Source organism: Amblyraja radiata, chromosome 9, assembly GCF_010909765.2.
Source record: "Amblyraja radiata isolate CabotCenter1 chromosome 9, sAmbRad1.1.pri, whole genome shotgun sequence".
Taxonomy (NCBI): domain Eukaryota; kingdom Metazoa; phylum Chordata; class Chondrichthyes; order Rajiformes; family Rajidae; genus Amblyraja; species Amblyraja radiata.
The window spans coordinates 150,001-167,153 of NC_045964.1; the positions used below are offsets into that span (position 1 = coordinate 150,001).

Sequence of the window (17,153 nt, forward strand, 5' to 3'; positions counted from 1 at the left end):
GTCAGAGATGATCTTACCAGCTCGCTTCCTGGCCTTTGCAGTGTACAGTTTGTCGATGGGGCGAAGGTTGCAGCCAACAACCTTCTTGGCTGATCGAATGATGCGCTGCACCCTCCGGATGTTGTGCTTGGTGGCTGAGCCAAACTTGACCATGATGGAGAAGGTGAGGACAGGACTATCATTGCCTGTGGCAGATTGTGTTTTCTCAGCTGCTGCAGAAAGTACATCCTCTGTTGGGCCTTTTTGACTGTAGAGTCGATGGTGGCCTCCCATTTAAGGTCCTTGGAGACAACTGTAGTTGTACTTAAAAGAGCAGCTTAAAAGGTCTTGTGGACAGATGACAAAGATTAACATATCAGAGTGATGGCAAGAGCAAAGTATGGAGGAGAGAAGGAACTGCCCAAGATCCAAAGCATGCCACGTCATCTGTGAAACACGGTGGTGTTATGGCCTGGGCATGTATGTCTGCTGAAGGTTCTGACTCACTTATCTTTGATGATACAACTGCTGATGGTGGTAGCATAATGAATTCTGAAGTGCATAGACATATCCTATCTACTTGTTCAAACAAATGTCTCAAAATTAGTTGGCCGGCGGTTCATTCTACAGCAAGACAATGATCCCAAACGCACTGCTAATGCAAAAAGCGTTTTTCAAAGCTTGAAAAATGGTCAATTCTTGAGTGGCCAAGACAAGCACCTGAGCTGAACCCAATTGAGCATGCCTTTTATATTGTGATGAGAAAACTGAAGGGGATTAGCCCCCAAAACAAGCATAAGCTTGTGGCTACAATACAGGCCTAGCAGAGCATCACCAGAGAAGACACCCAGCAACTGGTGATGTCCATGAATCGCAGACTTCAAGCAGTCATTGCATGCAAAGGATATGCAACAAAATACTAAACATGACTACTTTCATTTACATGACATTGCTGTGTCCCAAACATTATGGAGCCCTGAAATGGGGGGACTATGTATAAACTCTGCTGTCATTTCTACATGGTGAAACCAAAATGGATTAAAATGGCCTTTATTAAAATCTGACAATGTGCACTTTAACCACATGTGCTTTTTTTCTATTACAAATCTCAAATTGTGGAGCACAGAGGCAAATAAATAAATGATGGGTCTTTGTCCCAAATATTATGGAGGGCATTGTACATAGTGGAGAAAGAACTACCAGCAGTCACTGACCTTGTGGTATATTCTCAACCGTTGGCAAAGCTAAATGTGGATAGCCAAGGCACAGTCTGAATTTAGCTACTCCAGATTAATTAAAGGGACTCCGATCTTAGTTTGTGTCATCTTTCTGTTATTTATGTACAGATCACGAGTCATCGGCTGGGCTGGAAATATAAAGACTAATATTTTAAAATTGAATTACAAATTTGTCAAATTACTATGCATCAGAAATGTCTAATTACTATACATCTCTGTCTGAAGAAGGGTCTCGACCCGAAACGTTGCCTATTTCCTTCGCTCCATAGACGCTGCCTCACCTGAGTTTCTCCAGCATTTTTGTCTACCTTCAATTTTTCAGTGTACACCTATATTCTGGATTAGTAATGAGAATTCTTAAATTCCTACAATCTTTTAATCTGTGGTGCTTTTTTTCTAACAGCAGGGTTGTCAAACTGTAAAAAGTGTCCCACCAAAGAAAGAGACACGAACAGTCCAAGGAAAGCAAAGAATAAGTCAGAAGCCTCCAAACGGGATGTTTCTTCTTCAAGAGGATCTTGATGCTTTGTGTACAGGTTCTGGCGCTGCTAACTCTGTCCTCAGGCAGCTTGACATGGAGCTGGTCTCACTTAAACGTCAAGTAAGCTCTGTATCTTCCTTTCAATTGCATCCAACAGATGTTTAAATAACTTGGCAAGCTTTTTTTCTACTAATAGTTTTCCATTGTACTTCATATAATAATGGTCTGGGGGGGGAAATAGTGATGGAAGTAGGAAAATGCGACTTCTCTTGGCTTAATCTGAGCCTTCCTGCCTAATACCCACAGTACAGGTGACTGGGTGGGAAGAGGGAGTGGGAAACAGCCGGTTGTCCTCTGCACCCGCTTCACACAATATTGTTTATTCCACCGACTTTGTGAACAAATTTTATTCCGTATCACAAATTCTTTGGTAATGATTTGTGAATTCTGTAAGGGCAATTTGTTACTGGAGTAGCCGTATCACAGGGAACGCCCGTACTATTAAAGCAGAAACACCACGTGAAAATTTATGATTAATATGCTTGCGCTTTCTATTTGGGAATAAAACTGGAAATGTGCAGAAAGTGCCTGGAAATAAGTTTTTAAAACATCTGGATCGTGTTTTGGGACTTGGCGTCAAATCAGCGCTTAATTAGGTTATTAATAATACTTTTGACTTGTACATTAATTCCTGAAGAGGTTCTAGAACAAGACTCTGGGCATCCTTTTCTCCAAGTAGTTTGTCATTTGCCTTTGTTCTTGTGGTTGGAATGCTGCAGAATTGAATTCTGTAAAGTGGCCTCATGCATGCCTCTTGCCCACACTAACCTGATTGGATGTGATAGTCTCTGTTGGATCTCCCTATCTTTGGGTCCAGACCACTTCATAGCCTGTGGCACAGTTGTTCTAACACCTTGCCTCTGAAATTCTCCCAACATTGTTGATTCAAGGTAAAGTTCTTATTTCTGTCAAAGCTGTCATTGATTTTTTGTTTCTAAATTTCACTTGGTATTCCAACAAAACTACTTTTTTTAACTTATAATTGAAGTAAACAACAATTGCTTGAAATATGAAAGCAAGTAAAGTTAGTGAAAATATATAAAAACGCACAATTATGATGTTTTAAGCTAAAATAATATTAAAAATCATTAGGGGAAAATGAGAAGCTAAAATTGAAAATGCGAGAAGCACTCGGTAGGTCAGGTGGTAAATACAGAGAGAGAAAAGGCCATATCAGGTCTTGGCCCAATTTAGATGTGAAAGGTAACAACTGTGATGTAAAAGGGCTAAAAAGCTAGTTTCTCAATTACATGTGAATGCAAATATTTGCCAGTGTTAATGACTGTAATTGACTGATTAACTTCACAGATGCTGCCTGATCTTCTGAGTGCTTTCAGCATTTTCTATAATGTAGAAAAACTCTTGCGTATTTGTCCCGACTGAAAATGCTACTGCTTTCAAATGGAATGACATAAAGCAAATTAAATTTCATGTATTAAAGAGCAAAGTTCTTTCATAACAAGGTTTTCGAAGGGCAAAGGAGATATGATTTGCAAATACTCTCAAATTCTAGAAAAAAGACCAATCTTATCTTTATTTAGCAACATTATTCTCATGTGCTTTTTCAACATGCCTTTCCCCCTATAACAGATCTACTACAGGTCCTTGAGCATGATGTGGTCTACATCAGCCGCATGCCAGCTGCAAGTGCCCTCCCGTTGCAAAGCTGCCGTAGAACCATTAACCTACTTTGAAACACAATGATGTGCAGAGTTACCATGGCATTTCCTTTGTTCAAGTAGTGCAAAGTAGAGTACTGACATAAAATAATGTATGCCTAAATCAGTGGATAATCTTGCTTAAACCACAGCTCTGCACTTTGCCTTTTGACTATTTCATTTCTGATTTATTTCTGCATTGGCTTTAGCTGTTACAAAGGCTTAGTTGCTTTTTAGATGCCCCACTGTTTTACCCGTTTGAATGTAAATGAAACATTTTGCAGGAGAATATGGATAAGGTGTTCACCAGTTACAGCAAAGCACCATATTATTATTTCCATTCAGAATATGATATCATGTGATATCAAGGCGAATTTACGAGCATTTAATTGACAATTTCTTTATTTAAAGTCTGATATATTGTGTTTACATATTGACTCTGGTCTGAGCTTACACTTTGATGGGTCCACATGAGACATACAACCATTATTTGCAAAGTTGTGATGTCCAGCAATAGCAATGCCATTAAATTGCTCAGTTATCATTTAAGTTGGAATATGTTCATAGGTCAATGAAGTAAAAACATTTAACATAAAGCGAAATAGAGACATTTGAACATAACATGGGAGTAAAATTGAATAAAAAGTACTACAAGCTATGAAGAAATAAAACAATTATTTTTCAAATCATGGATTTTTCTAATCTGAAAAGTTGACAGTCTGCACATTCAACATGCAGTTTGGTGATTTTCTATGTGCCAATATAAAACAGTTATAGATTAATCAAAGTGCTTTGAAGTTTTTTGTACTGAGATTGTGAATAAAATATTGAAGTTGATGTTGGAAAGCTGTGTTGATTGATGCTGAGGACTGCAACAGCACAGCCTGTGGAGATGTCAAGGTATCATGAAAGTAGTGCCTTCACTTCCATGTATAATTGTTTTTTTACCGATTAATTACAGATTCAAACTAGTTTATTATCTTATACACCAGGGTCCAATTAAATGTTTTCACATGAAGCTGGCAAAGTAAACAGTATATATCTTGATGATAAATACAGCTACGCACACAATTTAGTGCGATTGCTGGAATTGAAAAAAAATCACAACAGAAGTAAAACCAAGAAACATTTGAGGCACTCGGCAGCTCGAATGTTTCAGATCAATGACTCTTGATCAGAACGGGAAATGAGGGAACAAGTTAGTTTCACGTTGCAGCGAGGATGGAGGAGGGGTGAGTAGGGCAAAGGCGATATCTCTTGATAGTGTAGACGATCAGAAGCTTTTTCTCAGGATGGAAATATCAAATACTGGGGGGCATAGCTTTAAGATTAGAGGGGCTAAGTTTAAAGGAGATATATCGTGCATGGTGGTGAGTGCCTGGAACGGGCTGCCAAAGGTGGTAGTGGAGGAAGATGCAATACTGGTATTTTAAGAGACCTTTAGATAGGCAGGTGGAGATGGAGGGAGATTGATTATGTGCAGGTGGATGAGAGTTGGTCTTGGCATCATGTTTGTCTCAGACATTATGGTCTGAAGGGCCTGTGCTGTACTGTTGTACGTTAAGACTGGCGATGTACTGTCTGGTTAATAAACTAATGGGGAAGTTGAGAGAGAAAACAAAAGGATATGTAAAAGTTGAGGAATGCAGACTACAACTATTGCAGAGAACTGGAACAAAGAGGAGAATGCTGGAAATACCCAGCATATAGGGAAGATTTGTGAAGACGCAAAAGCTGACTTTCTATTACAGACACAAAAGCATTTGTTCATTTCCACCCCCTTTCCCTCTTTACATGCCCATCTCTGACTCTTCCTATGCCTTTCTCGATTTGTCTTCATCTCGGGATAGATTAGTCAACAAACATATTATTAAATGTCCACAGACTCAAACTGTGGGCAGCACGGTGGCACAGCAGTAGAGCTGACAGAGACCCTCATTCGATCCTGACCTTGGGCGCTGTCTGTGCGGAGTTTGCACGTTCTCCCGGTGACCGCCTGAATTTCCTCTGGGCGCTCCGGTTTCCTCCCATATTCCAAAGATTCGCAGGTTTCTAGGTTAATTGACTTATGTAAATTGTCCATAGTGTGTAGGGTAGTGCTAGTGTATGGGGTGATTGCTGGTTGGCACGGTCTCTGGGCTGAAGGGCCTGTTTCTATGCTTTTTCTCTTAACTAAACTAACCAATCTCAACTTCCACCAAGCCTTCTGTAAGCATTCCATTCTTCAGCCTCAGTAAACATCTACTCTGATAAATGGTTCTGCAAAAGTACCTCTGAGATGTCCTCCTCTGTCCTTGAATCTTCCCACACCCATTAAATGCATCGCATCGATTTCCTACACCTACCCTCCCAACCACTCCGTGCTAGAGCAAGGATTTAGTTGGCCTGCTCCTCACTGTCCACCCTCGGCAGTCTTTATTTTCAAAAGTTCATTGATAATTTGCATCACCATGAATGTGATTCTACCACCTGACATGTATTCCTTTCCATTCAACAAACTGAAAGGACCATTCCCTTTACAACTTCCTGATCTGCTCGTCCATCTCCTCTTTTCTCATGCAATCTTGAGATATGAAATCCCATTTCTCCCTAAGGTAGACAAAAAGCTGGAGTAACTCAGCGGGCCAGACCGCATCTGTGGAGAAGAGGAATTGTTGACGTTTTGGGTTGAGACCCTTCTTCAGACTGAGAGTCATGGAAAAGGGAAACGAGAGATATAGATAGTGATGTAGAGAGATATAGAACAAATGAATCAAAGATATGCAAAAAAAGTAATGGTGATGAAGGCCTAGGTGAACACGAATTATGGACAATTAGACCCAAGACTACTTTGAAGCTGGTACGACTTGGGGAGGGATGGAGAGAGAGAGAGAGGGAATGCAAGGGTTACTTGAAGTTGAAATTGAAAGTTGAATCAACATTCATCCCGGTTGTAAGCTGCACAAGCGAAATATGCCTTTGGCCTCATTCTGACAATGGAGGAGGCCTAGGTCGGTTTAAACCAGCATCTGCAATTCCTTCCTGCACATCCCATTTCCCCCTCTTCCTACACGTCCCATTCCCCCCTCTTCCTACACGTCCCATTTCTCCCAAATGCAGATTGGCTGTCCACTTTGCAAAGTTCTCCCTCATAGTTAGAACTGAGCTTGTTACCTGTCGCTGAGACACTAGCCCACCTTTTGGCATTGTTCCAATGAGACCCAACTCATTAAGAAATAGCACATCTTCCATCGGGACCTGCTGCAGGGTATTCAACTATTTCAGGTAACCTTTATTCAGTTTGTATTCGAACTGGGCAGTGCTGCTTTAAGGTTATTTACTTATAATACTACATCAGCTCTTCTGAAAAATACCTTTTTCTCCACAGATGCTGCCTGACCCACCGAGTTACTCCGTTACTAAACACTTTGTGGCTAACTTTGGAAACACTGTCAGCGAGCCGTTACCTCAGCCTATCCAAAACATTCCCTTGGTTCCATCCAACCTCCCCCAACCCCTCTATAGCTTGAAACTAACGATTCATTGCTTTTCCAATTCTTCAACTTTTTAAACGTTTTAAAGGGAAGTTTTAAAAACAAACAATGCTGTAGATATGCAGCTTCTGTGGAGAGAGAAACGTGTTGGGCCCATAATGTTTCATGTACATATACTGTTTTTATAATTGTTTTATAAATGAGTCTTGAAGAAAAATGAGCATAAATCTTTAATGATGTACAACGTGATCCCTGTAATGTGATCATGGATTGCAAAGAGGTCATTTTATCTGTACTGTCACGTCATGAGAGTTGATGGCCAGGTGTAGATTCTTGGGCCCCTTGAGCCTTTTCCACCGTTCAGTAAAATCATGGCTGATCATTTAGCTCTGACCCATATTCAATTATACTCTATCCACATAATTTTTAATTCCCTTAATCTCCAAGCGTGTATGGATCTGTTTGAACATTTAGGTTTTTATTATTGACACATGCACCAAGGTACAGTGAAAAGCTTTGCTTTGCTTTGCATGCATGCTATCCAAACAGATCAGAGATACCATACTTGTACAAACTTAAGTACAATAGACATTAGACAAAATACAAAAGGGAAGATGCAGAGTGCAGAATATAGTTCCCTGAATGTACTCTGACTGAGCCTCCGCCATTGACGAAAGTCCCGATTGTCCCAATTCTAAATGGCAGAGTGAATATTTTCAAGGAGCAGGACAGAAGAGAAGCTGATAGAGGCAGCAGAATGTTCAAAGGTTATGGGGAGAATGCAGGTGATTGGGGTTGAGAGGGAAAAGTAGATCAGCCATGATTGAATTGTGGGGCAGGCTTGAGCAGCATGGGCTAATTCGCCTGCGTCTTACGATGTGTTCACTGTGTATGGGAGGGGTGGGAAGATTGGGGGTGATGATGGAAGGAGAGTCTGGTGGAGGGTTGGGGTTGATGAGACCTCCAGTTTGCCCACCACCTCAGTGCTCCAGCCAGTCCCTATCGTCTGCATCAAACATGCACCCCTCCATCCAGCCACTACTACTCCAATCCATTGAGGAATATTAAACCATCTTCTCACCAGTTACTGACAATCCACAGACTCAGCATCAATACATTTGCGTTGGATAGGGTCATCTCTGGCTGGGAAGGCCACCAAATTCACATGGACTGCTTCCATTCAGAGCTTGCATCTGAAAAATTGTAATGTGAATAAGATGGTAATAAACACCGTGGGCCCTTGGAAATGCAACCCAGCAAGTCTTTGACATCTGTAAATTGTTTAGTCCCTTATACTACTAATAGCAGCAAACAACTATATGACTGATTAAAATATTACCAATTCATGAGTGGCTTTCTTGGCTCATTAATATCTTTTTATTTGTACATTCTAGATCCAAAACGTGAAACAGATAAATGGTGCTCTGAAACAAAAATTACATGGTGGCATAGAGGAATTCAGGCCTCTGGAGGTAAGGAACTGTTCGCCTCATTCAATTCTGAGTGAGGTTTATAATGCCGCATTGGGTATGTGCTTAGAGTCGTGCAGCGTGGATACAGGCCCTTCGGCCCAACTTGCCCATTCCGACCAACATGCCCCATCTACACTAGTCCCACCTGCCTGCGTTTGGCCCATATCTGCCTAAACGGGTCCTATGCACCTGTCTAAATGTTTCTTAAATTTCATGATAGTACCTGCCGCAACTGCCTCCCCTGGCAGCTCATTCCATATTACCTACCACCCTTTGTATAATTAAATAAACAGTTGCCCCTCGGGTTCCTATTAAATCTTTCCCCCTTCACCTTAAACGTATGTCCTCTAGTTCTTGATTCCCCTACTCTGGGGGTAAAAGACAGTGCATTTACCCTATCCCTCTCCTGATTTTATACACCTCTATAAGATCTCCCCCTCAGTATCTTGCATTCCAAGGAATAGAGCCCTATCCTGCCCAAACTACCCTTAGCTCAGGCTCTTCATTTCTGACAACATCCTGGTTAAATCTTCTCTGCACCCTTTCCAGCTTCAGAAAAATAAAATTACTGTTTTGTTTTTATGCATTTTATGCAAATTATTAGCATTTGCTGCATTGATAATACTTTTTAAATGCCAGTGATGCAGTGCCACATGCAAGCTTTTCTTAAATTTGTATAAAGCTCCGACTTCTTCCAAGATCTCTGTTCATGTGCGCGCATTATGTCATTTGAAGGGAAAAAAAGGTTTACCTGGTGCGAAATCATGAGAGGAATAGATCGGGTAGACGCACAGTCTCTTGCCCAGAGTAGGGGAGTCAGGAACCAGAGGACATGGGTTTAAGATGAGGGAGGACAGATAGGAACCTGAGGGGCAACTTTATCACGCAAAGGGTGGTGGGTATTTGGGACGCTGCCGGAGGAGGTAGTTGAGGCAAGTATATCGCATTGTTTAAGAAACATTTAGACAGGTACATGGGTAAGACAGGTTTGGAGGTATATGGGCCAAATGCAGTGGGACTAGTGTAGATGGCCAGTGTGGGGAAGTTGGGCAGAAGGGCCTGCTTCCATGCTGTAAGACTATGACTTGGTGTCATTTTAATTATAGTAGAAGTCCAAGAGAACACAAGTGAAGGAAAAATACACTTGAGTGAGACTTAATTGTCTGCAAATCCTTTTTACCAAACCCATTATGTTCAGTTTGAGCTGCCTGGCAAACTCATTTAATTGGACCATTGCAGTCATTACCAGTCTAATTCAGAACAAAACTTGAAATAAAAAATACCAACTAGAATTATGAAATGTGAAATGTAAGCTGGAAATGCTCAGCATGCCAGGCAGCATCTATTGAAGATAAACTTAGTCAAAGGACAAATGGTTAGGAGTCTGGGTAATGTACCTTAACTAACGTGTGGTCATGAATTTGGTATTGTGGACTTTGAATCCTCAGTTAACCCTGGTCAGTTTTCAGATATAGTTTGAAAATACTGCTGTGTGTCAGGTGGCTGCTGCGATCTTGCATAATAGATCACCCAGCTCTGAATCGGAAAGTTATGAGTTCCAACTCTACTCCACTTCATCCCAACTACAGGTTGCTATCATGGTGCAAGACTAAATGTATCGTGTATTTTCACATGAACTGTATTTCAGATGTGATTTTAAGGTGCTGTTTTTTTAACCATCAGCCTTGTTTAGAGCTGCATAAATGATCCCACTCTCAAGTTCTTGTAGTGTACCGGTTAGCACGCGACAAAAGCTTTTTGCTGTACTTCGGTACACATGACAATAAATTGAACACTGTAGCAACTGAAGGTAGACACAAAAAGCTGGAGAGAAGGAATGGGTACCATTTCGGGTCGAGGCCCTTCTTCAGACCTGAAACGTCATCCATTCCTGCCTGCCCTGCTGAGTTACTCCAGCATTTTGTGTCTACCTTCGATTTAAACCAGCATCTGCAGTTCTTTCCTACACTATAGCAACTGACATTCATACCCCATTTATGATGATTAAATCACATTAACTGGATACTGGCAGTGCTGGCTCGAAGGGCCGAATGGCCTCCTCCTGCACCCATTTTCTATGATACTAATCACATTTGCTGAGGGTAGCATCTTGTTGTACCATATTTGCAAGCAAGACAATGGGTGAGGGCACTTTAGAAGTAATTACATGTAAAGAAATTTGGAATATTAAATGCAAGTTTGTTCTTTAGACAAATCTGAAAATTAATGCTCGTTGGACAACTGAAGAGCAACTGCTAGCTGTTCAGGGTAAGTAAATGTTCTGCTTTTATTCTGATTTGGAATAAAAACGCAGGAATGTTTGTAAGAATGTATAAATCTTTGAGTAATGGGAGTTCTCCCACCACTCCCACAGCAATCAGAAAATATGGCCGAGATTTTCAAGCCATTTCGGATGTAATTGGCAATAAGACAGTTGTACAAGTGAAAAACTTCTTTGTGAATTATCGCCGTCGTTTCAACCTTGAAGAGGTTCTCCAGGAATGGGAAGCAGAACATGGTAGTGGAGAAGCAAACGGAAACATAGGGGACAAATCCCACAGCTCTCCTGACGTGGCTACTAAACTTTCTGAGGAGGATGAGGAGGTAAAACTTCGTCCTTTGTTTCAGGGCGGCACGGTGGTGCACCGATAGAGTTGCTTCTTACAGCGCCAGAGAGCCAGGTTTGATCCTGACTATAGGTGCTGTCTGAATGGAGTTTGTACGCTCTCCCCGTGACCTGCGTGGATTTTCTCCAAGATCTTCAGTTTCCTCCCACACTCCAAAGACGTGTAGATTTGTAGGTTAATTGGCTTTGGTAAAGATTGTAAATTATCCCTAGTGCATAGGATAGTGTTAGTGTATGGGGATCACTAGTTGGCGTGGGCCAGAGGGCCTATTTCCGCACTGTATTGCTAAACTAAACTTCATACACAGGAGCTCGCTAAAATCTAACTGGTGACATTTTCGGAGATCCTGGATAACGTGTTTGACAAGGATGTGTTAGGTGCAGCTACAAATGAACATTAAGTATGTGGCAGTTAACATTTAGATACGAACGCAGAAAATACTGATTCACGACTCCTTTGCTATGATAGCAAATAGGCAAATAATATTTGCATATTTACCTAAATTGTTTCCCTAGTTCTTATTGGAGCTGTGCATTTGGTTTGGGACATCTAGTTTAGCTTAGAGATACAGCGTGGAAACAAGCCCTTCGGCCCCCCGAGTACACGCCGACCAGCGATCCCCGCACACTAACACTTTCCTACACTTGGAACAATTTTTACATTTATAGCAAGCCAATTAACCTACAAACCTGTACATCTTTGGAGTGTGGGAGAAACCGAAGTTCTCGGAGAAAACCCACGCAGGTCACGGGGAGAACGTACAAACTCCGTACAGACAGCACCCGTAGTCAGGATCGAACCCGGGTGTCTGGCGCTGTAAGGCAGCAACTCTACTGCTCAAGGGAGTCATAGAGTCATACAGCATGGAAACAGGCCATGTGGCCCACAACGTCTGCGCCGATCAGCGATCACCTCATACTCTTGTTCTACCCTACACACGAGGGACAATTTACGATTTTGTACTGAAGTCTATTAACCTACAAACCTGCACGTCTTTGGAGTGCGGGAGGAAACCTGAGCACCCGGAGAAAACTCACAGGGTGAACATGGAAATTCCATACAGACATCACCCGTAGTCAGGATCAAACCCAGGTCTCTGTACCGTAAGGCAACAACTCTACCACTGTGCCACCCTGACATTGTTAGTTGTACAAGACCTGCTCTGGGAAGGATGGCAGATCACCCTGATGTGGGAAGGATGTTGTCAAGCTGGCATAGGTGCAGAGAACATTTATGAAGATGTTACCAGGACTGGAGGGCCTGAGCTATCAGGAGAGGGTAAGCAGGCTAGGGCTTTATTTCTTGGAGCACAGGAGGATGAGAGTTGATCTCATAGAGCTATATAAGATCATGAGAGGAATAGTTTGGGTCGGGGGCAGAAATCGCTGTCAAAACATGAGGGGGAGACACAATTCCTTGGTAGCCACACACACAGACAGACACACACAGACAGACAGACACAGACACACACAGACAGACACACACAGACAGACACACAGACAGACACACACAGACACACACAGACAGACACACAGACACACGCACACGCAGCGCTTTGGAAGCTTCAGCCGTGGGTCCTGTGGACAGTAACATCGGGAGCTGACCTGTTTAAGAAATAACTGCAGATGCTGGAAAAATCGAAGGTAGACAAAAATGCTGGAGAACTTGGCGGGTGAGGCAGCATCTATGGAGCGAAGGAATAGATGACGTTTCGGCTCAAGACCCTTCCTCAGACCAGATCTGAGGAAGCGTCTCGACCTGAAACGTCACCTATTCCTTCGCTCCATAGATGCTGCCTCACCTGCTGAGTTTCTCCAGCATTTTAGTCTACCTTCGGGAGCTGACCTGGTTGGTGACCGACTCCGAACTCCAGCAACAGCAGCTTCGTCCGCACCGAATCGTGGGGCTTGAGTCGGCCCGTTCGCGGGGCCTTTCATCACCCAGCGCGGCTTAAAATCGGTCGGCGGGGGCTTCAACATCGGCAGCCTCGATCTCCTCGATGCAGCAGTTTAATTTTAAGCCGCACCAGGCGATGAAAGGCCCCGCAAACAGGCCGATTCAGCCTTTAGAAAGCATCTGATACCCGCTTGAATCTTTCAAAAGCTATAATGTGATAAATAGCGCTTAAACAAATAAAACTGAAGCAAATAAAGGCAAACAAGAACCAACCTTGGAGGGGAGAGAGAGAGAGGTGGGAAAAATATACTAAATAACAGTGAGTGACCTGAATGAGGGACTTACCTGCAAGCCAGCCAGGAAACCGGTTCGACTGGAGTCCTTAATGACCTGACCCGTTTAAATCCGATACTCGTTTAAATCTTTCCCATCCACCAATACATCCAATTAGATCAAATGGTGATTGTACCCACATCAGACAGTTTTAAGAAATTCTCTGAATACCGTCAGTAATACTTGAAGGTCAAAACACAATTGGTGACACATCGTGTTAATACGATGTTAATAGAGACATTTAACAAGTGCTTAACAGTGACACCCTCACTGCCTCGCGGAAAGCGGAGATTTTAATAGATTTTTTTTTAACGTATTTCAAATTCCGGATTACAAAACATGGGGGGGGGGGATTGTCTCCCACCTCGCAAAGCATGGAGGGGACGTGTGTGTCCCCCTCCCCCCTCCCGGGATTTCCGCCCATGGTTCGGGTAAATGCAGTGTCTTTAAGTAAAAGAGTAGGTGAATAACGAACCATAGGTTTAAGGCGAGGGGGGTAAGAACCTGAAGGGCAATTTGTTTACACAAAGGATGGTAGGTATATGGAACGAGCTGCCAAAGAAGGTAATTGAGGCAAGTACTATCACAATGTTTCAAAAGCACTTGGACAAATACATTGATTGGATAGGTTTAGAGGGGTATGGGTAATGCAGGCGGGTAGGACTAGTGTAGACAGGGCATGTTGGTCAGCATGGGCAAGTTGGGCCAAAGGGCCTATTTCCACGCTGTATGACTATAAATGTTCACTTGAACAGGGTGTCCACTTGCATCTGACGTTGATGGTACTCCCCCCTATCAGGAAATCAGAATATGGAGTCAATGTAATCTTTTCCCGATCCGACACCCCAGCACACCTGCCCTCCATTATATTGAAGAATGCCTTGCAGTAAAGTAGCAGGCTCTTGTTATAGATCTCAACACAGCTTTGATATCTTCAATCAGGTTGAAGTAGGGAAGATAGGCACAGCTGGAGTAAGTGGGTCAGGTAGCATCTCGGGAGAACCAGGATAGGAGCCGTCGGATCAGGGGGGTAGAGGTGCTGGAAGCAAGAAAAAAGGCTCCCGACTCGAAACATGGCCTTTCCATGTTCTCCAGAGATGCTGCCTGACCTGCGTTACAACAGCACTTTGTATCTTTTTTGACATCTTCAAGCATTCAGCATTTCTCTAAAACCTGAGTCTCAACAACAGATGGCACTAAAATTAAAAGGCGCGCAATAGAAACGTTTTTTTTGTGCTTGTAATCACTTAATGCTTAAATATATTTTCAGGTTCCTTCTGAGCTTGACGTAAGATATCGCACTGCATCATGAGAGTGGCCAACAGCTGATGATCTGAACATGCTATCTTGCCGGCTGTTTGGTCCAGGTCATCCAAAGATGCCAAACCTCAACCAACCACCTCCACCAACTCCCCAGGACCAGCTTCCAGCTTCACACCAAAAAAGCTGCAATATTCACAGACGGACACTTACTTCTGCCTTACCCTGCCTCTGCCATCAGGACAACCTACTTTTCATCAGAGTCACGGAAAAAAAAACCTTTGATGCAACAACATGCTTCTAAACAAAACAGGGAATTCACAATAATGTTCGTGGATAACTATTGTTTTTTCACCTAACCAGTTCATGATTTAATGTCCCCGAGGCATTAATAATTTGTATATTTTTGGAATGGTGACTGCCATCAAATACATCTTTGATACTTCCCTCGCAAATATTTTATGATTTAATGTGAATGCCATGATTGTATATTGTATTAACTGGCGTACAGGAAATGGATGTCTGAACTGTCTCTAAATTATTGGGTACTTTAACTGTAGTTTGGACTGTCTCATAGACTTTAAACATACCTCCCAGTCTGAGGAAACTTGAAAGGCCTTTTACTAGCATTTTCATGCAGAGATTTAAAAATGATCGGTTTTTATTTAAGTTTCATCTTATATGCTGTACAGTATTTTGGTAGTTCTTCCACATCACGAATGGAGAGAAATTTTACTTGAATATTGCAGTTACTGGACTGAAACTGGTCATATTCAGGTATAGAAGATTAGCACAGCTAAGCTGTACAGTGTTCACTGCAGAATGAGATGTTCTAACCATACCGAGTTCCTTCTTATTCAACATGGTGACGGGTGAAGCACAATGCGCTGCGGATTCATTGGGATCATTACAGTCATTTGAGTCTATGCATGTTTCTGTGTAAGAATGGGTGTTTACAATTTCTACATTAATATTTGCCTGAAATGCAAACCATTATTAGTCCTTTCTGGGAATAATGTCCCGACATTTAGAATTTTCTAAATTAAGTTTGTTAAAATTGCTTATGGGTTGCTGCTGATATGTAGTGATGTTTGCCAGAATTTCAAAAATATATATAAGGATTTAGTTTGCAATAAATTGAGCATGTTTTTATATAGCCTCTTGATGTGCTCAATAGGAAGAAGTTCTTTTTTAAGAGAAAAGTCAATGTGTTTATATTGCAGATTTATATTTTATTGCCTGTTACTGCTAATTTTAACAGAAATAATTGTTAGTGAGAAATTATTATTTGCGAGGTTTTAAGCATTATGTATCATGGTTCGACATTCATTGAGAAATGGTGATATTACAGTACTGCTTTGAATATTGTGCAAGGTTCCTGCCAACCTTGCATTTTTAACAAACTATTATGATATTGCGTCCAGGATAGAGTGGGAGGGATGAAAACCATCATCGATCAAAGAAGGAACAAACTGAAAAATGGGAAAATTGTAAATGCCACTTGTATAAAATTGTACTTCTAACTTCTCAATATGCACACAAGAGTTTTGGTAACGCAAAATAACTTTTGAAGGTAACTTTCAGAAAGGAAAAGAAACTTCTTAAATCCCTTTTATTTTTCTACGGTTTAACCTGCCAGAATCCTGTATTTGTAATGTTTTTTCTGCTTCTGAAGGCTGGAACAGTAATGGGACTGTCATGCAAATATTCAATATCTCGTATTAAACATTTATAGCTTGGAAGAGAACTGAAGTATTTGGTCTCAAATAAAATCTATTAGAATTATTGCATTGTATTATGTTTGAAATGCCACCTTGAAATAAACAAAATAATTGTATAAAATGCTCAGATACCTACATAGTTGATTATTTACAAGTCTCGCTCAGCAAAAGAAATTCTTCATTGCATTTCATTAAACTGAATACACTTTCCTGAATGTAACAAACTTACACATTAACATAAATGAAATTATTCAAGTATTTTGGATAGAAATTTGTGATAGTGGGCATACTTTGGGAGCAGGATACCTTGTGTGCTGCGAGAAGCATGAGGAACAAAAAGTCATCTTACAAAGCTCAGCGCTGTCTTTTTACAGCTCCTGTCAGTTGTTTCCTCTACATTTAAAACTCAAGTGGTTGTTTCAAACACATTTATGTTTTTATTGTTCTAAATTATCTTTCTGACTTGATAGCCCACTTGATAGTAACTTGAAAAGAATGATTACAGCTAAATAAACCTCTATTTGAAACAGTTTAGCTACATGACCAGTTTCATTGTATATTTGGAAGTGTGTAAAATAATACTATTTAAAAAAATATCGGAAAAGCCGATGTATAAATACAAGAGATTTATAAATACAAGGCTTTTCCGATATATATATATATTTGAAAACATGGGGCTTCGAGCTGTTTAAATTATGAGGGCTCTTGAATTTAGTTTCAATAAATTTTAAATAACTTGACCCTCTAATGACTGGAAAGAAACTTAATGCAGTAACTGTAATGCCATAAGTCCAACGCTATGAATGGTTTCCCTTTACGGACAAGTTGTGCTAGAAAATCATTATCGACAACTTGTGTTAAAAGTTACCAGGTACTTAATTTTGTTCCAGTCAGGAGATGCCAGGGCAGTCAATAACTTGGAGGTTTTTTAGGAGCGTTTTATGTTGGGGTTCAA

At 41.3% G+C, this 17,153-nt stretch overlaps 1 protein-coding gene across 2 annotated transcripts in view; it reads left to right on the forward strand.

Annotated features, from left to right (window-relative positions):
* rcor1 (REST corepressor 1) overlaps positions 1-16,321 on the forward strand; it is a 110,753-nt gene extending 94,432 nt beyond the window's left edge. The window contains exons 8-12 of one of the 2 annotated variants that reach the window (XM_033026476.1): positions 1,621-1,818; positions 8,284-8,361; positions 10,572-10,629; positions 10,736-10,965; positions 14,488-16,321. In XM_033026476.1, the coding sequence (XP_032882367.1) occupies positions 1,621-1,818; positions 8,284-8,361; positions 10,572-10,629; positions 10,736-10,965; positions 14,488-14,529 (606 nt within the window). In that variant the 3' untranslated portion in view covers positions 14,530-16,321. The remainder of the gene's footprint in view (positions 1-1,620; positions 1,819-8,283; positions 8,362-10,571; positions 10,630-10,735; positions 10,966-14,487) is intronic. The other variant, XM_033026477.1, reaches the window with a different exon arrangement.
* The last annotated feature ends 832 nt before the right edge of the window (positions 16,322-17,153 follow it).